The sequence below is a fragment of the Myripristis murdjan genome, chromosome 16, assembly GCF_902150065.1.
Source record: "Myripristis murdjan chromosome 16, fMyrMur1.1, whole genome shotgun sequence".
NCBI lineage: Eukaryota > Metazoa > Chordata > Actinopteri > Holocentriformes > Holocentridae > Myripristis > Myripristis murdjan.
Window position 1 is genome coordinate 10900001 of NC_043995.1, and position 22991 is coordinate 10922991.

The window sequence follows — 22991 nt, forward strand, 5'->3', positions numbered from 1 at the left end:
GAAAATGCATCTCTAGCACAGTTTCTTCTGCACTTACTGTGTGTAGGTGTGTGTGTGTGTGTGTGTGTCTGTGTGTGTCTGTGTGTGATATCTAACCTCAGCCTACAGAGAACAGACTACCTATCAGCTATGAACACTACAAAAAGAACCAGAAACCAATGGGGCCATTCATCAAAGCACATTGTCCAAAAATTTTCTGAGGGAAACTTGGCCACAAAGGCTTATTTGTTCAACCTAAATTTGGAAACACTTGTTACCTTCCACAGGTCAACAAAAAAAACCCTTCAGCAAAACCTGTGAATTTCCATAAGCACTTCAGCAAGGTAGCTTTCACAACTGGGCAAAACAATGGTTCAGCATGGGATGCCTGGTGACTCAGCAGGTTCAGGAACACATAATAAACTCAAGATGTTGAAGGGTCAGGTCTGACTCATTACATAAGCTGTCATCATCCTTTGTCCTGTCACTCTCTGTACACTAATGCCCCTTTTCCACTAGTACCTACTCAGCTCGACTCAGCTCGACTCGGCTCGACTCTACTCGGTTTAAGAGCTTTTCCATTAGGTCGTAGTACCTGCTAGCAGGTCCCATTTTAGCACCTACTCAGCCGGGGTTCCAAGCGAGCTGAGTCGCGCTGAGTCGCGCTGAAAATGTGACGTTAACGCCGTGCAGGCAACTGATTGGACAGGGAGTGACGAGAGCGACTCCCGCACGAAAACAAAACCCGACATTTAAAAAAAAAAAAAAAAAACGGCAACAGCGGCCGTGCGCATTGATCGTCAGTGAAGTTGTCAAAGTCGGAAAATGGCAAGCAAACCGCTGCCGCGGTCAAATAAAGACGTGGAGACTTTTCTGTGCTTGGTGGCGGCCCAAAGAATCCAGAGGGAGCTGGACGGTGCGCCGCCTTGCTAAGACGACTCCACCCACAGCGAGGTGCTACTCAATTGTAATGGAAAACCACCTAAACCGTGTCGAGGCGAGCAGAGTCGAGCTGAGTCGAGCCGAGTAGATACTAATGGAAAAGGGCCATAAATGACTTCTGAAGCTTTAGTATACATTTTAGGTGTTTAAATGAGCATAGAGTCTGATTTACTTGAGCTTTTATCAATCAATCAATCAATCTTTATTTATATAGCGTCAAATCACACCAGAAGTTATCTCATGACGCTTTACACGTAGAGCAGGTAAAGACCATGCTCTACAAATTACAAATGGCAAATGTAAAATGTGAACAAAAAAAACAACAATTTTCCAAAATGTGAACATTATTAAGTCCTATTTCATGCAAGTCAGAAAAATTTCCATCCTCAAGCAGCTGGCCAGATTTTGTGGTATTTTTGTCCCTTAATACTTTTTTTTTTTTTTTTTTTTTTAAATGTACCGCTGATTTATGTGATAACTTCTGGGAAAAGTGTGTGTTTGTCCACGCCCTGGCCTGCAACTGTTTCTCCAGGTGGAATTTTCACACACTAACAGAGAACAGCGAATACAGAAAATAGAATAATGAGATAATACTCTGCTTTATATTTTGCAACTTTTTGTTACTGCATAGTGATGCGCACATAACTTCTGCTTTTTGTCAGCCTTATAATAAATAATGCTTTCAAAACCCAAACAGTTGCTGAGCAGTTGGCAACTCCAAATCTAATTAACTATCACATATATTAACACCAAACCTTTTTGCAAGTTCTCTGTTGTTGTATACACCAGCTACATGTGGCTGCTGCAGCACGCTTTCATATGACGATATGATATGTTTCACAGCGTCAGAGGGTCTCAAGGATCTCAGGATAAAACAAATTTACTGTTGAGGTGAGCGTTTTCATGAGCATTGATTACCAACTTAGATTATTTTGTTATTCTGTCAACAATAAGAAAATCCATTTATTCAAGTAATTGATTTTATGTCAGTTTAGGGGTTGAATGCAATGTTAACAGCATAGGAATTCCAAACAGTGATCAAACAGAGCTATCCAGTTAACGTTGAGGAAATAATTTGAATAGACGCCCTCTGGGCTAAAGGAATCAAGTAATTTTAAGGCCTTGGTATAAAACACTGATCCTGTGCTTTAATATGTTGCTCGATGAAGGCTGAACACACAGAAACAGATGGAGCACTAACATAATTTTCCTCGAGGAGTGCAGCATAGCATGTAACAGCTGTAATTCTAGACGCCTGTTTGGTATATAATCACAGGAATAAACTTCACATGCATATTTTGACAAAACAGTAGAGAGGGGGAGAGGTCAAACAAGTGCCATCCACACTGATGTAGGCAACTGTAAATATTATGGCAGCTCCCCCAACACACACACACAAACCCACACACCCATAAAGTATAGTACGGTATGGGCTATATAATTTTCTCACTGTGGGGGAGATAAATTAACTGTCATGAAACACTACAGCGCGAGGGAACAAACTGTTTTTGGTTTTGAATGGACAAGTTAAGAATAATTTGACCATCAAACATCTACATACATTGTTCTTAAAGATTGTGGCTCAGAGTTACACAAAGAGGCTTGTGAATATTTGATATCATAATATATTAACTGCAAGTTCAGATCTATATCACTGCAATATCTACAACCACTCTGTAACATTATTTACAGACAAGGAGAGTTATTACACCACAGTAGTTCACACGTTTGTGTTACATATAATGCTACAACAAACAACCACAGCCTAAACTGAGTTCTACTTTAATTAAGTTAGCCCATGTAGTTAAGGGTTGTCTAATCACTAGTCTGAATGCTTGCTTTATTAATTTAACCGAGTTAGATGTCCATAATGAAGTAAGTGCTTTACCAGGCTGTAACATGTGATGTTTTCAGAGTGATGTGATGAACTTTCAAAGCTACTTTGGTGGTACTGTTGTCAGTTTCAAACCATCAAAACCATCAGAAAGAAAATAAGTTGGAATCCACTAAAAGATTTGATAACAAATAACAAATTGATAACAGTGTAAAGAAAAAAGATGAGAAACAATAAGCACTTGGAATATTTTACCAACATACTGTTGAGTTTCAGCTTATTTTGCAAAAACCCTAGTATGAGTTTTATATAGAGACAATGCACCACTAAACTGGTCAGTCGAGGAAGAACTTAATCTTGATTCAACTTAGATAACAGTCTGACCAAGTTACAGAACAAAATATACTGTTGTTATGGCCGTGGGATTGCCAGTCCACAGCAGTGAGACAATGAGGGAACAATCATCTCCTTTATCACTTCTCTAATGTACTAAGGCCTAATAAGCACTGTGCTGCTGCAGACATGACCAGAAGACACATGGGTGTGTTCTGCTAATGGAAAGACACACACACACACACACACACACACACACACACACACACACACACACACACACACACACACACACACACACACACACACACACACACATTCCTTTCTATTTAAAGCCCAGTACGAGCAATAGGGTAACCTCCACCGATATCTGTCTACACTAATTTATACCATGTACACAACTGTTCATTGTTCTCTGGATTATGGTTTTCAGGTACTTGCAACAAAGTCTAGTTCAGTCAAGTTGAACTTATTCACTTAAAAAACAGGTTTGTGTGGTAAATGCTTTTGCAGAAACCTGCACTAAATAACAAGTATGAAGCAACAGCAGCTTCCATAAGTAAAAAGGCTCAAGCGTACTAAAGCACAATCCCACACCTTGAAATGTGTCATCATGTAACTAACTAATTCATTCAATTACTCACTTCCTATAACTACTCCCTAGTGATCACTGCTTAGTAAATAAAGATAATGATAATAATAATAGGTTCCACAAAATGTTTGCTCACTGTTATGTGAAACAGATAACATTAACCTTTTTCACATGTGTAGCCCTTTCCATTTAAATGTAATTATTATATGAGAATCAGAGTCAACACTGAGCGCAATTTTGTAACATTCAGATAAAAGTTCTTTACAAAAATATACTACAAATGAGAACACAAATATCTCCACTTGAATAGCAGTTGGGCCACGCCTTAAATACACACAACTTTGACATCTTAAATTAGTTGGCAAACTGCACCAATGCTGAAACAAGATAACTTTTTGGCATCTGGGTAAAAGACCATATGTGGTCTATGGCAAAATCAACAGCATTGTTATTGCATGGCAAGTAAAAAAGCAAAAATGCCAAGTAATTAAGCCAGGGTGAGAAAAACAAACAAATAAATAAATAATAGCTCCACCAGTCTGTCTGAGGTGGCAGTCATTGGTGGGGTGAAAAAGCCAGATAAACTAATCCTTGCCAGAGGGCTACTTCATCAGTTTTATGTCTCACATGTGTAAAAAGTACATATACACTTTCCAAAAGCTAAAAAGCACCAAGACTTCCCTATCTATCAGAATTACAGTGTGACTGTTGCTGCCAGCCCTGAGCTCTATGCAGCACTATAACCATAACCTCACTGCTGCCACTGGCTTTAACATCTGCAAATGCCCCTGTCATGGAGTCAAGACAAACGACTTTAACAAATCTATTCCACAAGGCCTTGGCCAATCTAAACTCCCCATAGACACGGGCACGGTACAGCTGAGTGCTCCATCTGACAGTGATACATACAGCACCAGCATCCCCATCTATTCTTAGTTCAACGGCAACTGGAATGTTGCTGTAGTAAATTGGGAAAGACTCTGGTTCTTTAAGAGATAAGATATCAAGATTCACAACAGAAGAAACATATAAGTATATCTCTCTATCTATGACTCCTTCTTGACCTGAAGTTATGTTGATCACCTTACAGTTCTTATATGCTTAATTTTATCTTTATCTTTGAACTTGAAAACCAAGAAAAGGAGGGAGTAGGTCTTATGTGTAAGCCTAGCCTTCACACAGCTGCATCAACCATGGCCAACCAAGCCGACCGAACACTGTCAAGTTAAAACCAGATAGTGATTAGAAATCAGCTAGCCTGTATTCCACCCTAGCCTCTGTGTGTGTGTGTGTGTGTGTGTGTGTGTGTGTTTTGGCTGCTAAAAGCAGCACAGGCAGCAGAAAAAGACCATATTTGGACCCCAAAAATGACAGAACAGCCCAAAGACTGTAATTGGTTGATTTCCTAGCTGCTTTGTGAGAGGGGAGCAGAGGGGCGAAATTACAGAGTAGTCTGCCTTAGGACGTCATTACAAACACACACACACAGACATATGCTGCTACCATTACTGGCTAGATCAGGGAGAGAAGGTGGGTGTGTTTGTGTTTTGTTTTGTGAGTGTATGTTTGTGCCGCTCTGTCTAGCCCTGTCCCAAAACTTATTACAGAAGTCCAGGGGGTGGGTGGGGGGTTATTCTTTAGTTGAAAGGGCTGGTTTGGCCAAATTTCAAGCAGCTGGAGATTAGTCTTCAAGTAGACAGAAAAGGGCTTATTTGTAGGTCACCATGGATAGGCCCAGATAAGACACTCTTATTGCTCCAGCAGTCAGGGCATCATTAGGGCCAGCCATATGCTGCAACCACTGCTGCCTGGAGCCAGGCATAGGCCCAGTTTACAGGGGCTACAGCTGCTCTAAAATACCAAAATATAACCATTTATCAATACATGTAACTCATTTGATCCACAGAAAGGAATCTTTGCTTCAGAGTATCAATCAAACTGCTACTGATGGTATTTGATGATGTTCTTAATCCAATCACCATTACCGAAAAAAAAAAAAAAATTTGGTAGATCAGGAATGTGGTCAGACATATGCATTGGAAGGCAGCGCCCAGTGGCTCACCGTGTAGAACATGAACCACATAAAACTAAAGCTGAGCCACGGCCACCTGGGTTCAAATCAAACCTGGACCCTTTGCTGCATGTCATCCGCTCTTTCTGCTCTGTATTTCCTGTCTCTCCCCTGTGACTGTCTAATAAAGGAGAAATGCCCAAAAAATAATCTTAAAAAAAAAAAAAACATATGCCATGGAAAATATTAGCCAATTTGCTGCAGTCAGCAGAACATTAGTAGCATTGGCACAGCATCTATCTGGCAGTGACAGTTCACTTCTGACATTGCGTTTTGAATTTCACAGCCTATGATCATAGATTAGAACCAGTTTAATATATTGGACTCTTCTGCAGTGATGAAAACTCTTCATGTGCTACCAGAGGTAATAAGTGAGTAAGGCATCAGCCAGTCAGTCAAGACCAACTCACCTATACACCTGCAATATATATCACCAATGGATTTGTTCTTTTAGTCTGACCAACTACTTTTTCTGTTTGACAGACTGAGTTCACACAACTACTATTACTAGACTGTAACCATACCAGTGCACTGGTGTACAGTCATTAGCAACAAGGGTACAAATACCCCATCTGAGTTGTAGCACTGCGGGGTCACATATTTAACCCCTGAATGATGGAGACACTTGAATAACATATCACCATTAATCAGCCCTAATCCTCAGAAAAAGGAACAATAAGACACCGAGAGGCCTGTGGAAAGTATTGTTTAAGACCCTGGGCTATTATACGACTGTCAGTATTTGTCTGTCTGCGGACACGTGGACACTTAAAAACAATTTGGATACTGCCATGCATTGTTACCCAAACAATAATTTAGACCACAGAGCATGCAAATTTACAGTACATGCAAGACAATGAGCTTTTATGGACGCTGTCAGCGGTAGTTTGTCTGCTGACACGTGGCCACTTAAAACCAACTCGGAAAGGTGGCTGGAATTGACATCCATTGTCAGAGGACTTGGAATAATTTTGGCAGGAGGTGTGTAAATTTACAGCATTGGAAAGACAAACCCCTTCATAATGGAGAAAATTAAATCAGCTTTAATGAGGACTAAATGGAGGAAAAGGATACAGAATGACCCCAGGACAGTATTGTTAAGACATTAGGCTTTTATATAAACTGTCATTGCTGGTTTGCCTGTGGACACGTGGGCACTTCAAACTGCTGGGGATGGGAATTGACATTGACATCCATTGTATAAGCCAGTGAAAGTGAAAAGACAGGAGATCCACTGAGAGAGCTCTGAGTATATTGGGGCACAGCATGGCATGTCAAGGACATTATGTAACACGTATGTGGACACTTCAGCAGCCAGGGAATGTAGTTTGCACTGAAAAATATATGACAGTTTGTACAAAACAAACGGTATGTGTACCTGTAGCAACATAAGCAGAAATCAACACACTTAATATCAAGGGCTTAACTCTTTAGTTACAAGAGGAACATTAACACTTCAAGTGAAAATACTGATTTCCCCTTCATTATTACAAACTATTTTCACTTTCAGTTCTATTTCCATTAGAAATAAGACCCAAAGAGAGAAAGACTCACATGCAGACACACATGTACCCACTCACCTGAGCTGTGACTGCAGTTTCCCAGCCTTGGCGATAAAGTCCTCCCAAATTGGGTAGCTGCTCTGTGGGAACACACAGACAGGAACAAGGTTGGCATATCATCATCATCAGAACAGATATCACTATTATAGTTATGTAACAGTTCAGCAGAACTACCAAAGTAAGGGAAAATTGACAACTCAACTCCAAAGACCTTAACCTCCTCTTCAGGGCTAAACAGACTGAGCCAAGACTAAGGTTTCTCCACACATGTCACTTTCTTAGACTTATGTCACCCCTGAAAACAGATTTTTTTTTTGTCTTGTTGCCAAATATACTCTGGATTCAAACTTGCTGATGAAGAGTTAATCTGGGTTAAATGAAAAGTAACAGCTTTGAGCTGAGCATGGGGCAAGCAATCAAACTACTTTCAACTACTTACAAACAGCTTGCTTTCAATCATTTTCATTTATCATGCTGCTAAATTTCTTCCTTGTGGTCCTCAATTTTCGCCATTTAGCATCTCATCTTCATGATTAGATACAATGACATTGTTGCAGTCTACATGTGTTAGGCTGCAAAATGGGTCATGATCCTCTCTCAGAAGGATCCCCACACAACAAGAGCACTAATGTGTTATAATGAGCCTTGGTCCTGTGGGAACACTACATTTACTAAATTTGGGTCCCGGGCTGAAAATAGTTCAATAGCCTTTTATCTAAAATTATCAGAGGGAACCAGTGTCGTAATGGAGTGAGAAGGGTTTGGAGGATATGAGGGTAACATGGCACTACAGGAGGGCATGCAAACTAAGAGATGATTCTACTATGAGGGAATGTTTGGCACTGATGTGCTACTAGTGTCAGTGGCCTAAGGAATGTCATCCCATGCTGTGGAACATAACACCCAACAAACGGCTCAGCAACTCGCTCTCTCCCTCTCAACCCCTTTTTCTCCTCTTCTGGCCTGCTTTCAGTCTTCTGCGATGGTGTGCTCTCTCTCTCTCTCCTTTTCAATCTTGGTCTCCCCTCTCCCCATGCATCTCTCTCTTGCAGCCTGCTCTTTGCTCCCTTGCCCCACTCTTTCTGAAGAGGCCACCATCTGCTCTGTTCTAGCTTCAGCAGGACTCCCACAGATATCAAGCGCAAGCAACCTCGTGTCAAATAATTCTGCTCTGCGTCATTCTGTGGCAATTGTTAAACTCTTAGACCACCTTTGTAGTGTAACACGCAACAATTCAAAGTGAGTTCTCACTTAATAAAAATGTCTTTGGTGGAAACTTAACTGCCTGTGATCTCACAAAATCATAATCCAAGATGAGAGTCCAATTCAGATGGCGAAAGAAAGATGTGTGCTGACAAAAAAATGGCCCTGAATTGTTGATAGGGAATCTGGGTACTACAACAAGTCATGTGAATGGCTTATGTAAAGTAAGATAAATATACTGACCATTTGCATATTTTCATTCAGGTAGTCTGACAGCTCAGTAACAGCAGAAGTCATAGTCAAGGGGGCTTTTAAAATACCCCGTAATGTGAGAAATAGGGTGATGGGAAGTGCTGAAACTCTCAGCAGCATTCATAACAAACTTTGTGACACTGGTAGACTGGATGGCTGGCTGTTTGACCCACACATGTCAAAGCCTTCAGATCCTGCAGGTCAATTTCTGTCCTGCCAGCTACATTCCCAGCATTCCTTCAGGCGGTACAACAGCTGGGAAATCTGCTAATTGTCTCATCATCCAAGCTCTGTCAAAAATAGTCAAAATGGCATGTCCTACTTCTCTGACTGACTGGCCTACTTAGCCTTTATCTCTTTTGGGCTGGCTGCGTCCAATCCAAACTGGGTTAAAATGCAATGAGATATGCATTTGGATTTGTTTTTCCTTTAGAACAGAATAAAATAGAGTACAAAACAATATAACGAAATGACACAAAATGTAAAAAAAAAAAAAAAAAAAAAAATGACGGGAGGAACAGAACAGAGTGCAAGAAATATCAGGATGTACAAAAATGGCAATATAATGAATAACAGAATACTCTGAATACTCTTAGAGTAAATTAAAAACATAATATCACAGAATCATTGTCCTAAAAGACAGGAAACAACTATTCAATTCAATTCAATTCAATTCAATTCAATTCACTACTTCTGAGTATCCAAACAGTCACGGGGGCGACAATTTTAACACATGGTTGACTTCAGAGTCTGGAGCAAATTACACGTAACCTGATTTGTTTATGTGGTGAAGTGCACCTACGTTATCTACTGCAGAGCTGAGTTGGGAAGCTAACCAGGTGTATAGGCCTAGCTTTTGGTAAAGTTGTTTAATGGTTTCCTAATATCATAAGTTGCAGTGAAAAGTTAATTTTGGCTCACTTTCATGTCTCCGATAACAGTTTGGAAGAGTCCTCCGAGTGCACCGCATTCCTTTTCGATAACAGCCTCCATTTTCAGGACCAACTCCAACGGTCAGTCCTGACACCGTCAGCCGCCCTCAGCTCGCCAGCTCCGCTCTCCAGGAAAACCAAACAGGAGGGAGTCACAAAAAAATTTATTGAGTCGTTTATGACTATTAGAGGTCTTCTCAAAGCAATGAAGAACTTTTGTCTCAGTCAAAAAGGGATAGAAAACCCCAACAGCGCGACTCTACTCCAGTCCTCCGTTCACTTCAAATCAAAAGAAGCTGTTTTTTCGGACGAAAGGCAGATTTAAATCCCCGTCTCTCCGCGCTGCTCCGTCCCAGTCCATGGCTGCACAAACGAGCCCATGGCGTTTTTCTTCCGCAGCTTGTTACAAAAACTAGTATTAATCCACAGCGTTTAGCAGGTAACGTTATCTGAAGTCTTGGAAGGTGAATTCCGACACACAAGGTCCCTCTCACTGCCTTGTCTACTACTGACTCTGTGAGAGAGGAGAGGACAGCAGAAACAATTGTCAAGTCAGCCAGAGAGAAAACACACTTCCGGTCAAGGTTTTCCGAAATAAAAAACCGACTGATGAACGTGTAGAAAGGTTTTTGAATTAGTTATTACATTCGCCTGGAGGAGGAGAAAAACAGATGTCATAGCAATAAGTTACCTTGGAAAGACTGTTCTTTATCATCCGGAATAACAACAACAACAACAACAACAACAACAACAACAACAACATACTCAAATTATAGTAATTAAAGATAGGAAGGAAGAAATGTCTGTCTGTTATCATGTAATAAAAAATAATAGTAAAATAATATAATAATAATAATAATAATAATAATAATAAAATAATATGCTACAATTAAGTACGATATGGACTTTATTTAGCAACTTTCACACACCCCATATGTAAGCCACGGCATAATTCCTTACGTAGCTTAATGTTGAATGTTGTTACTGAGGAAGTTCACACGACTTTTGGGGTTTATGACTCCAATTAATAAGCCTCTTCATAATTTTGATAAGTGACAAATTTGGGGATTTCTGGCTGTCTTGACTCAACCCTACCCTCACACCCACTGACTGGCACAACACAATAAACAAACAAACAAACAAACAAACAAATAAATAAAAACCTAAAACTAAACTAAAGAAACCTAAAAATGTCCTACCTACGTATAGCTAAGTATAGGTCTACTCTTCACTCAAGCTATTTGGTACGCATACATGTTCGTAGAAGGGAACAATTGTGCAGCATAATATACATGTAGATAACTGTAACCATAAATTTAAAAATACTGGCCACACTTTCCAGTCTATTTAGTTATCCATTCATTAATTCATTAATACATTCATTCTGACTTGCTCTGCGTATGAGGTTCAATTTCCCATAGATCAGATACTGAAATGGGACTTTTATCCTTTTATTCTGAAGGAAATCAGTGTGTAACTTCCGGTATTGTTTTGCCTACCTTTACACAGCGGGAGGAGGTTGGGGTGGGGGGGATGCAGAGATGCACGGCGAGAACGAGCGCAGGCGAGTTTGAGCGGGTGCACGAGTTGCTTTGATGTGCTTATTTGACTTTTCAGCATTGAGTCGACAGGTTTACAACAGCAACACACTTGGCAGAACAGTAAGAACAGACAACTTGTGTTTTACTTTGTGCTGCGGTGACAGTGGAGTAAAAACCTTTCATTAGTTAAATGTTTTGTCTGACTCTCTTTAGTGTGCATATAACGACAAAAGAAGAAGAAGAAGAAAAAAAAAAAACATTAATATTACAAATCTAATCATTTAGGCATTTTTATACCTATGTTTTGGTATCTAGTTGGGAACATGTAGAAACAGTCTTGACCAAGTCATTCAATTCAGCCTTTACAGGTTACTGGTGACATCTAGTGGATAAAATTAGAATTACACACAACAGGATCAGAGAAGTTGAAATATGTATTAATGCCTATAGCAAAATTTCAATGATTGATGAAGATTCAGTACACGTCTGACTAACTGCCGCTCCAGTTTATCTAAATTGCTCGTGTCTCAAAATAAAAAAATAGGCTTGATGAACAGGTAACAGACATCTAGCCAGATTTAGCAGTCAAAGTAGAAACCAAATACTGATATCAAAACTACACAAAAAACACTGATTACCGTGATCATATTTTCAACTATGTTGACATCAGAATACTAATGGTAAAATATGTAAGTAGGCCCATCATAAAATTTCACGTTCCTTTTAGTTTCCCATAGGTTTTAGTTTTATGGAATTTTATCTTTAACTTGGTGACATGCTTATCTTCATGGTAGGCAAGGCGTAGGTTTCCACTATATGTGATATTTCATCTATAGATAGACAGATAGATAGGTAGATTTCATATCAACTCGGAAAAACTATAAAGAATGACATAAAATCACACATTAAATCCTAATGTTTCCGTTTAACAACAATAGATCAAATTTCTCCATGGTTCTGGAATAAACTGTTCAAGGAAAAGGAAAAGGTTGTCAGTAATGAAGATGATGATGATGTCAGTTTCTACCTGTCCTTATCAGTATCATCATGACATAAAACCAAGTGCTTCAGCTTTCTTCAGAACCTTTATTGAAGTAGTTCAAAAATGCATTCAAAATGTCAACATCAGGTGTCACACACATTCTCCACAAATAGCCTTTAAAAAACATTTTAAATTAATATTAACATAACTTAATAGACTAATGCATACAATAATATAAATGCATTGCTAAGAAATCATTTACACATAGCCAGTTTATGATAGTTATTGATTTGGGCAATTTTATGATGCTTCAACATATAGCGGTTATTTCAGAATAAGGATCAAACTCTAAACATACAGTCTACTTAAATGATCAGTCAGTAAATTAAGATAAATATTTGAAATAAATCAGTAGATGAAAGTCAGTAACTTAGGGGGAAAAGGCAAAACAGTACATTTTTTTAATATCGGTCCCTGACTTTGATATTATGGAAAGCCATGAGATACAGTGCTCTTTCTAAATAATTTGTTGGTTTGTTTAAGGTGCCAAATGGATGGAGTTTACACAAAGGACAGCACAATTGCTTCCAGAAAGATTAGACAATAAGACATTGTTTTGTTTTGTTTTTTGCTTGTTCTAAACCAAGTTATTATACTTTTCACTAATTTTCAGTTTAGCTGAACTGTCCTGAGATGCTGCACCCCATCCACCTGGCACCAAAAAGCAGGTTAAAAAAATACAAAGATCTATTTGTAGGTAGTTCAAGTCTGACACTCACCTCATATCATGACCATAGTCTTACATACAAATTTACAAATAACAAATATTTATTCAGAATGGCAAATATTTGTGTCATGCACAACAGGGGCTGGATGTAAAGAGAGAAAAAAATGCCATTATTAGACAGGTGAAAAGTGTGTACAAAAATCAACAGAAACTTTGAAATTCCAATGTCATATCACATTTTACATAATGGACATTTAAAAAATGTATTAAAACACATGGTCATTGGGTGAGTCTACCAACAGCTGCTTAGCACCTCGGAAACTGGAGGATAGTGAAAACTTCTCTTGGCTTTTCAGGGTCTCTCCAACAAGTGGCGCCATCACATCAGATTACTGTTCACATCAGATTACTGTTGTTCCCAATTTGTCAGGCAATCATACTTGGACACATTTTTGTGATAGAAGAAATGTGAAATATGGCCTTCAGTGAGCAAGGGGATCTGGAAATGGGGCAATGTCAAAGTGGATAACAAGGGAAATAAAGGAAAAAAAAAAACATCAGAATTGCCTAAATGACGCATCTGTATTCCTTCAAAATGCTGCTGTAGTTTTACCAGCAGAGCCAAGGCCATTCGACATTGATTTTTACTTTCGATTTTTAGGAGTCCAGAACACTTCCATTTTTGACTGAGGCAGCCATAAAACATGAACTTTTCCGGTGTATGTTTTATGTCACTGCTTGCTGACATGACAGGAATTACTAAAGCTTCGACTGACCCAAACCAAACAGGTCTGTGAAAACACTCTATGAATAAGAGCTCTGGACAGTGTGGCTGATGTTGTAATACATTATGGACGAGTTATAAAGAAGTTGTAAAAATTAGTTCATGCGGGCGCTGGTGTTCATGGTTACATCCTCCACCTCTTGAAGCCCATGAACATACTGCAGCCGTAGCATAGAGTCACCACAAAGGCAAATATCTGCAACAAAGAGGATATGGAGAGAGTGCAGTCAAGTAGTTAGTTAATGAGCTTATAATGACTTTCATGAAATTAGTGCTTCGAGACAGGCATAGTCTTGTCTTTAACTATAATATTCCACATAGAAAATCTTGGATTTATGTATTTGAAGGGGGTTTCTGCCATCCTACATATTTCAATAAGAGCATAGTGCAAAGGCCCAGAGGAAGAAGTGGGCATACTAGTACCTGATCTTCCTAACTGGTTTATTCCATGTGCATGGAACTGTCTCTAAGAATATTACCATAAAAAAAAAATTTCTAATGACATCTGATGACCATGGCATCATTTCAAGCAATCATTAGCTATGACAAATTCACTCTTGTTACAATCACTCCGGTAATTGGTTGATGCATATAAATGTTGTGTAAGTGAGCAGTGTTTGCTGTTTGTACTGGGACCATCATTTCTTTCCCTTGCTTTAAGAGGTAGTTAAGATCTAATTCTCTGTCAAAGAGGGCAGGTGGTGGTCACATCATTTCCTACATTTTAACTGGCAAACTGTTCTAGTTGATAGCAGGACAGCATAACTGATTTATAAAAGGCAACAGAGACACTTAAAGGTTCATGTAAATGGATAAATAAGAAGATGATGATAAACAGAGTAGTAGTAGTAAACAGTAGCTGGGCTACTGTGTGTATGTCAACACAGCCACTGAGCTGGTTCTTTATAAGGACTTCAGAGAGTAGGAACGCTGATGTTGAATCACTTTTACTGCACTGATGACACTGAATTTATCGTTTTGAATACAGAGAATGAGCAGTGGGGCCTGGACAGTGAGCCTAAATTATTTTGAAAGGTAAGAATTGACAATACACCAGAGGGGGTCATCACTTATGTCACAGGAATTAGACATCAGGCTAGACATAATATGTACAAATACAAAGCTGCATTTTATTCTTTTCTTTTTCTTTTTTCTTTTTTTAATAAAAAATGTACAGAAGTTGGCGGTAAAAGCTCTGACCAGCCCTGTACAAAGTCATATCCAAACCAAAATGTCAGTGTCCTCTCCTTTTGGACTCTGACTTCCTTTCTATTCTGTCATTGTACAGCACTGCAGTGTACTGACACTGAGGCAAAAATGCATTATACAAACAAATACATGGCAGGTTGTCAAATCATAGGTGCCTCATTGTGCAGTATGGGAGTGCACATTTATAATGTATGTTAAAATGTGTGCAATATGCATATCGGCAACAAAGAGCACATTTAATCACCGGTTTAAAAAGATAAACAGCACTCACCGTAGCTGCCACGTTAATACTGTATTGCCTCTCATTTAGGACGGTGAATATATTGCCCCGGGGGTAGGTTATACACATTACAACTTCAGTGCTGTTCAGGGTTGGCTTGATGTGGGCTCCACCATTAGCTGCTGTGGTGGCTGCCTCCAGAACGAAGGCAGCAAAGTAGAAAAGCAAAGCTATGAAATGGTACACCACATCCTAGAAGAAAGAAGACAGAATGGATTAGAATAAGCACTTTACAGGTTCAGGGGTTTCAGGTTACAAGTGTAGACCTATAGATAAATGTGTTCAACAACTACTAGACTCAAACACCTGAAATGAATTTTTTTTTTCTTATTTAAATAGCCAGGGCCGAGGAATGACCAATATACCAGTTTTATCATATTGTGTAAAGATCAAACAACAGGCTGCAGCAGCTACTGCAGCTATAATGCAGCACAGAGGCAGGACTGCTACCAAGTACATCTGTACTTTGGCATTCACATAAGAACCTTGGCTATGTTTCAAAGAGTAAGCTTCTGAATCAATATTAAAGCATGACATGCTAGATATCACAAGTCTGGGAAAAAAGAGAGAATCAAGGAGAAAAAAGAGATCATGAGAAGTTCAGAGAGATGTGTGGAGTGAAAGCATCACAGAGAGAAAGAGAAAAAGAAAGAGACAAAGAGAGAGGGGGAGAGAAAGAGTGTCAGGGAGTCAGAGAGAAGGTTAATGACAGTCTGTGTTGTCGTCTCTGTGGGCCCAGCGGGGCTACAGGCAGGCCTTTGTCGGGTTTTGGTGTGAGCTCATCATCCATGTCACTCATTGTTCGGCTGAAAACAAATAACACCACATGCCTGGCTACTCCTGGGAGCAGAGGCTGGAGCCTGAGGCCAGGCCGGGTCTGTCTGAGAGCCCAACGCCAATAGGAGAATCCTCTACAATGATGCAACACAACAACATGAAACATGCTCTCTCTTTTTCTCATATAACAGAACTACACCATGTCATTAGACCCATTGGCAGTACAATAGAAGCCTCTACAAAGACAGAAGTTGGGTGTCTAAACCACAATTTGAGTCAACAATTTGATTCGGTACTTTCAGCCAAAAATGTATACCTTTTTTTTACCATTAAATTCACATGTGTAATATAGACTATTCTCTTATGAAATGTGAAAAACAGCAGAATTACTTAAACATTATTTGTTAAAAAAAATGCCACCAGGCATATCCTCCCTTCTCCAGTGTTCAGACTTAGGCGACAAACCAACCCTTCTGCCTCCGTATCTCCCCTTCTCTGTGGTATGAAACAGCTTTTTCAAAGGTTATGAATCACTGAAACCACGAGAGGACCTTGATCATACAGTCATAACTGCACAAAAAATATTAGTGTAGGGAAAATAATAGTAGTGGGGGACTTTACCTGCAGACTGGCAGTCACACATGACCAAGCATGGAGACAAAAAAAAAAAAAAAAAAAATGCAATTCATAGTACTATTTTTGCCTTTTAGACCACTACTCCTCACTACTGAGTCTTTATTCTGCTCAAATGCCTGTAGATTCTGCTTTACAAAGGCTGTGTCTGCTGCAGTCCAAATGCTAGCAGCTTGCCTGTATGTATTATGCTCCTTGTTCACTACAGACACACACCTCCAGACAGATTAATATACAACAAGTTGGCTAAGCTGAATAACTCATCTTTGAGGTTACTGCAGGATATGTACATCTTGGTGTTGCGGTATAAATTCCCAGGTCCCAGAAAAAATACTGACCTTATGAAGCCAACGTACATGTATGATTTACAAGCAAAGCCTAACAAGGCAGGGATCAGGGCAGCTATCCCAGCGATTCCTCGCCAAGTTCAGCTCTAAATCAACATTAGCAGTCCAGAGAGACCTTCAAGTCACAGATGCCACACCTTGTTTCGTGAGTAATGTGTATTTAAGCAGTCACTTATGACTGTCTGAGTAACAGCTTGGCTGAGGTTTACACAGGTATTCAATCATACCAGCTCATATAAGCCACTAGAGTTGACTGGTGTAATGTACATATTCAAAATGTTTGACTTAGGCTTGGGTGAGCAAGTGTAATTGCTTATGATCTCCGTGTAAAGCTGTAATCATGCTATGACTCAGTGGTTCCAAGTAATTTGGTGGTGACATTGTAATAATTTAAATGAATGAATTTCAAGAAGGGCACACCAAAATGCTGACTGCATGAATAAATTGCACAAAGTGTAGTCTGTTCACATTTTGATAGTTGTCAGATGTTCACATAAAATGAACAGACAAAACTGAACAGTAACACTAAAAATGAACAGTAAATAAATGAGTAACCACGGTTTCAAGTTGAATTATTTTAAAGAAGTAAATGTACTGACCTTGCTTGATTTTAAGTGCTGAGCAAAGTATCAGTGAACACCTATGTTTGCATCTGCTTTGTCCCACCAGGTGAAAGCCACTGTAAGCTGTCCTCTGCTACAGTACATCATATTGAGTGTTTTCTGCTATGTGACATAGCATAGAAGAGAGAGCTTCTATTGCTCTCACAGGCATTTTGTAAATAATGACTGATTACCAAGTGGTACCCTTCACTGGCATGTCTGCCATTAAATACTGCAGACTGCATACAGGGTGAAATGACCTCTGTGAATGCTATCACTCTATCATAACGATGCATAATAATGTTCTTTTGTACAGAAGAGATAACTGACTTTCAGTACTGACAGAGGTGTCAGCGTTTCAAGTGTGAACAATTAGAGAGCTGGACTGCAACATGCACCTGCCTCTGCTTGTGACTTTGCCACTGAATCAGTTCTCTGAGTTTCATACACCAAACAACACTGCTGCCATGGCAACACTGAAACAACCATGCAGCCATCTTAAGTGTTTGCCTGACAATCTACGATACTGAAACATATTACAGTGAATTATTTATAGAAAAGAAATCTGAAACAAGCGCATTCAAGTTAAAAAATGTTTTTCCTGCTAAATCACAATTCAGTCATTTTAACTGGGGAAAAAAGTATTATATTTCTTATGTGTGCTCACTAACTTAGGCTGAGACACACACACCCATATTAAACTCCTGGCACATTGTTGAAGTAAACAAAGGATCTTTCTAGTGCTAGCATGTGATGTCTAGTAATAAGTCTACTGCAAGTGTGAGAACCCACTCTCCTTATTCTAGGTATGAGAGGCTACATGTCAAGTCTGAATTTTGTTGAAGCATCTGTATCAGTTTAGGGGAGTTTTATTTCATACATCTTTCCTGCACATTTTAAATGTCCAAACACTGCATTGTCAGATGGTTTTGATAGTTGTCAGATTGTTAGATTATAGTCTAACTCAGGCCTTATTCCCACCTGGTATGAACAGCCATCCTGAGAAATATGAATACAAGATAACACCTCTGACTATAGGTATAAACAGCAGCAACGCGTCCTCAATGTGTCCTGAGTGATCAGATCTCAGACACTGGTGGCCTGGGACGCTTGTGTCCACATTGCATTAGAGGTGTAAACAGAAATGTTGAAGGACCGCCTACTAACCTGACATCCTCTGTCTTTAAGCTCTGGTCCAGCCCTACACCCCTAACACCGGCCAGACCGTCTCTTTTCCAATAGAAAAAGTATTACCTGACTCTGCCCAGAGCAGCTGAAGTGTCAGATTGATTTGTTAAATGCAAACTGAAGTGCAAGTGACTATAAAGCAGCTGGTTAATGAATAAAAACTCCCCTTAATAAGACATGAGCTCCCCTAAAAACATGATGCAAGAAATTATGGGGGGGTCTCTGACAAATATAGACAAAATGCAGAGTTTTTTATTCCATGTAAAATTTGGAGGCAGCAGCCTTTCTTAAATTTTGTGTGCCAGCGCAATTAAACACATTCTTTCTAACCCTAGATGCAATAGAGTTACTACAGGAATACTACAGAAATATTACAAGTTGATTTATCCACCGATGTAAGACCCCTCTCAGACCCGCTGAATTAATTAAACAATCTGAGCCTGAACATGATTGGGTCGAGCTGTAACAGATGTGAAATACGTCTTCAGTAATTGACAGCCGCATTAAAATGAGGCTGGAGTGAGCAAGGATGTCCACTTTTGTTAAATACCTGCTGACTGTTAAATGCCATTTTATTTTTGCTTTTTGTGTGGGAGGACTAGCAAAGTGGGAATTTCATTTTCCAGTCTTTCTCACACTCTCTCTCTGTCTGTCTGTCTCTTTCTCTCTCTGAAATGATACATGTTTATTTGCATATAGAGCGGCAAAGTGAGATCTGATCACAAGTGGGCAGGTGAGATGCGTTTGGAGACACATGTTAATGCCAGGTGTGCACAGACGGACAGACAGCTGTCCACTTGTGTTTCTATTACCAAAGACACGTTTTAATACCAAGTGGAAACAGAGCCTCAGTGGTTTCCAAACCAGTCTTCAAGGACCCCCTGTCCTGCAGGTTTTTGTTTCAGCTGTATTTTTAGAGCTGGAACAAAAACCTGCAGGATAGGGGCCTTGGTGACTGGTTAGGGAACCACTAGTCAGACTGACAACCTGATTGATTGGCTGATCATTACGCTCATTTATCAAAAAGCATACCAGGAAGTTCCAGTCAGTGTTGATGCGGTCAGCCAGGCCGGTGATGAGAAGAGCGAGGTAGGCGGAGGACAGGAGGAAGGCAGTGACAGAGACAAACATCACCCAGCCCTGCAGCAGAGGCACCGGCACATTGGAGGAAGCCACCAGGATCCATACCAGACCACCAAATAACTGGGGACACAGGGAAATACTCATCTTAGTCACAAATGCTCTATTAGTTTGATTGTACTGATAGCAACAGTGCCTATGACAGCAAAGGGCTAGCAAAGGCAATTTGGTCAAGTCTGCCTGTATCCATTCATATGCTGTCAGTTAACAGGTTTGTATATTCATAAGCTATTAGCACCTGAAGAGTTAACAGTATTCACATGTTTTATTAGAACATATGTATATCTATATCTATCTATATCTATCTATATATAGATATATAGATATAGATAGATATATATAGATAGATATACAGGGAAATACTCATAGATATAGATAGATATAGATATATATATATATATATATATATATATATATATATATAATTATATGTAATATTTATAAGGCCTACAGCAGAAATAAACATTTTAGGACAGTGCAAACTTCAACAAACGTTGACAACAGTAATGACTAATAATACATCATGACTCAAATTAATACAGTGATGCTCCTTGTAATATACTATGCAATGCATGTCATTTTTTGCCCTCTCTGCTGAGAGCAATTTTGCTATTAAACTGGAAATATTGAATTGTTTTGTGATTGACGTGGCTGTATTTGGTGGTTTTTGTTCACTAAATGTAAACCAGATAACAAATGACTGATGACAGAACCATCTTTTAGGTGCTGTGTTTTGGACAAGGGGATGTAGCCTAAACATGCACAGTGGAACACATTACACTATTAAAGCACTTAGATACCACTACACTACACCTTAACATGTGAACCAACTTTTGGGATTTTGGGATTTGCTGTTTGGATTATGCACACTGCATGGCATCAAAAGTGGCTCCTTAAAAGGAGGCCACATTAGGCCTAGAGGTAAATAGGCATGGTAGCTTTGATGGGGCATGTGGCGGCTCTGTGGGGGTCACCTTGAAAAGTGAAAGATCAGAAGGAAAAAATAAACCTGTTGCTGTGCTGATGTAGAACAGACCTGATTAATCAGCTGAACTATTAACAGCATTATTCATGTTATGAAAGGAGATGGAGATGGCCCACTGGGTTGTAACACATGCTGAAACACACTTGGCTACCTGCACAATTATTTTAGTCTTGATCCTTGTGGCCAGTTATGGCAACTGGCTTCAGGGGGGTGCATTTGTTTTTTATTTATTTGTTTATTTATTTTCATAGCCGTCAAACTGTAAACAATAAACCCTGCCTAGGGCAACCAACTGTGACAATCAATGCATTGACAACGCTGGAACACTGAGCCTACTACCACATCCGAGAGCACAGGCTACACAGGCAGTCTCTGTGTGTGTTACAAGATAAAGTCTAACAAGGCATGAAGAACTAAAGGTCATTAGCCTTTTCAATAGTAAATACACCCGCTGATTCTGCAGGGTAGCCTCCTCGTGTGGCACCACTGAAGACACTTGATGTAAAGTCATCCACAGTTACACATGAATAATAAACGCGTCGTAAAAGCAACACTTACTATCTCTAAACACATAAGCGCTCCAGAGTAGGTCCTCAGTATTTCCAGGCCCAAAGGTAGGGAAATAGTTGGCGCCGGGAAGGAGGTGGCAGCGGGATTTGCGGCTGGTTCCGACATCTCTGTGTCTCCCGACCTCTTCTCTCTTTCTCCCCCTCTCTTCGAGCCCTCTCCCTCTATCTCCGTCTGAAAGACACTGAGGGCTCAGTTCAACAAAGGACTGGAGCAGCGGGGAAATTCCTGTGGAGTCATGTGTCCCCTAAACAGGTCGGACAGGTGCAGGGGCCACTCCCTGGAAAGCGGTGCTGCCTTCAGGTACCTCATGTCAGCTCATAAATACGGCAACTGTCAATACGACATTCGTGTGCTCTTGCTTATAAATACAAAATCAAAATTGTACTTATAATTAAAGTAGGCTTGGTGGCTGCTGCCTTATAGCGATAGTAAGGTGATGGATGACTCACCACACATTTTTGTTCGTCGTCGTACAAAGAGGCAGATCCAGTAGCTGCCTATTTGGCAAATTATAGGGAGGGAATCAAATTAAATTATTCACTGGGGGAACCATTTTCCAATGGTTGATGTGCAAAGCACAACACTGATCTCTTTATCAGGGCTTCATCATCATTCATTTATGTGTTCAAGGATGTTATTAGCGTTTTGATTAATTTAATTCAACAGATTGAAACATTACAACACACACACACACACACACACACACACACACACACACACAAAACACACATACACATACACATACACACACACACACACACACACACACACACACACACACACGCATATGCATAAATATTGACAGTCTGTATTTAAAAATACAGACTGTCAATCAATATTATTCTTCATTTATGTTGCCTGTTTATTTATTAATTGGCAGAGTGACATTGTGCTGGAGTCTTTAGTACAGATGACTTTTGAGGGAAACACAGGTAGTCAGTCCATCTCAGCAAGCAATAGCTTATAATAATAAAAGTTTTGGCTTTTACAATTGATTGTAGACATGGATTCCATGCTCTCAACCCTGTAAATGTCCCACCTTGGTAACTCATCAAAAAGTTCCCATCAATATTTACAGCTTTTTCAAGTCATTCATATCTACGTATCTGGTAAAGTCTCACGGAACTTGAAGGCAGCAATTTGTATCTTTGGTCAGTCTGTTGAAGCACTTTCAGCTCAGGGGAAAAAAAACAAACATACATACATTTGAATGCAATGAGAGGGGAAATCAAAATGTTGGGAGTCTTGAATAGGCCAACTGATGCCTTCTACATACTTAGCAAAGAAATACGGGGTCAGTAACAATGGTGTGTACTGATTAACCTTCACAGTGGTGCTGAGAGGAGTTTTCAAAGTAAATATTAGCTTAACGGTGAAAGGAAATACCAAAGAAAAAGAGATATAGGAGAGAGAGAGAGAGAGAGAGAGAGAGAGAGAGAGAGAGAGAGAGAGAGAGAGAGAGAGAGAGAGAGAGAGCCCAGCCACATTGACTGTCTTGGTATAGGCTTGTTCAACTGATGCATCAA

The 22991-nt window shown here is 39.7% G+C and overlaps 2 protein-coding genes across 4 annotated transcripts in view; both read right to left on the minus strand.

Annotated features, from left to right (window-relative positions):
• The window catches only part of LOC115373873 (protein MTSS 1-like), a 73716-nt gene extending 63519 nt beyond the window's left edge, over positions 1 to 10197 (minus strand). For all 3 annotated transcript variants that reach the window (XM_030072488.1, XM_030072487.1, XM_030072486.1), the window contains exons 1-2: positions 9690 to 10197; positions 7332 to 7393 (exon numbers count right to left, since the gene is read on the minus strand). In XM_030072488.1, coding sequence (XP_029928348.1) covers positions 7332 to 7393; positions 9690 to 9761 — 134 coding nt within the window. In that variant the 5' untranslated portion in view covers positions 9762 to 10197. The remainder of the gene's footprint in view (positions 1 to 7331; positions 7394 to 9689) is intronic.
• Positions 10198 to 12382: 2185 nt separating this feature from the next.
• mal2 (mal, T cell differentiation protein 2) lies at positions 12383 to 21621 on the minus strand. Its single transcript, XM_030072440.1, has 4 exons — positions 21454 to 21621; positions 19803 to 19973; positions 15215 to 15415; positions 12383 to 13930 (listed from the first exon to the last, which is right to left on the minus strand). The coding sequence occupies exons 1-4, from the start codon at positions 21568 to 21570 to the stop codon at positions 13859 to 13861; spliced, it is 561 nt and encodes a 186-aa protein (XP_029928300.1). The 5' UTR covers positions 21571 to 21621; the 3' UTR covers positions 12383 to 13858.
• Positions 21622 to 22991: the final 1370 nt, after the last annotated feature.

Coding starts and splice junctions, on each gene's coding strand:
- mal2 (XM_030072440.1), bottom strand. CDS start 21,570: ATGTCGGAACCAGCCGCAAATCCCGCTGCCACCTCCTTCCCGGCGCCA. Junction 19,974..21,453: donor CGCTTATGTGTTTAGAGATA/GTAAGTGTTGCT, acceptor CTGTGTCCCCAG/TTATTTGGTGGTCTGGTATG. Junction 13,931..15,214: donor GTATTAACGTGGCAGCTACG/GTGAGTGCTGTT, acceptor TCTTTGTTGCAG/ATATTTGCCTTTGTGGTGAC.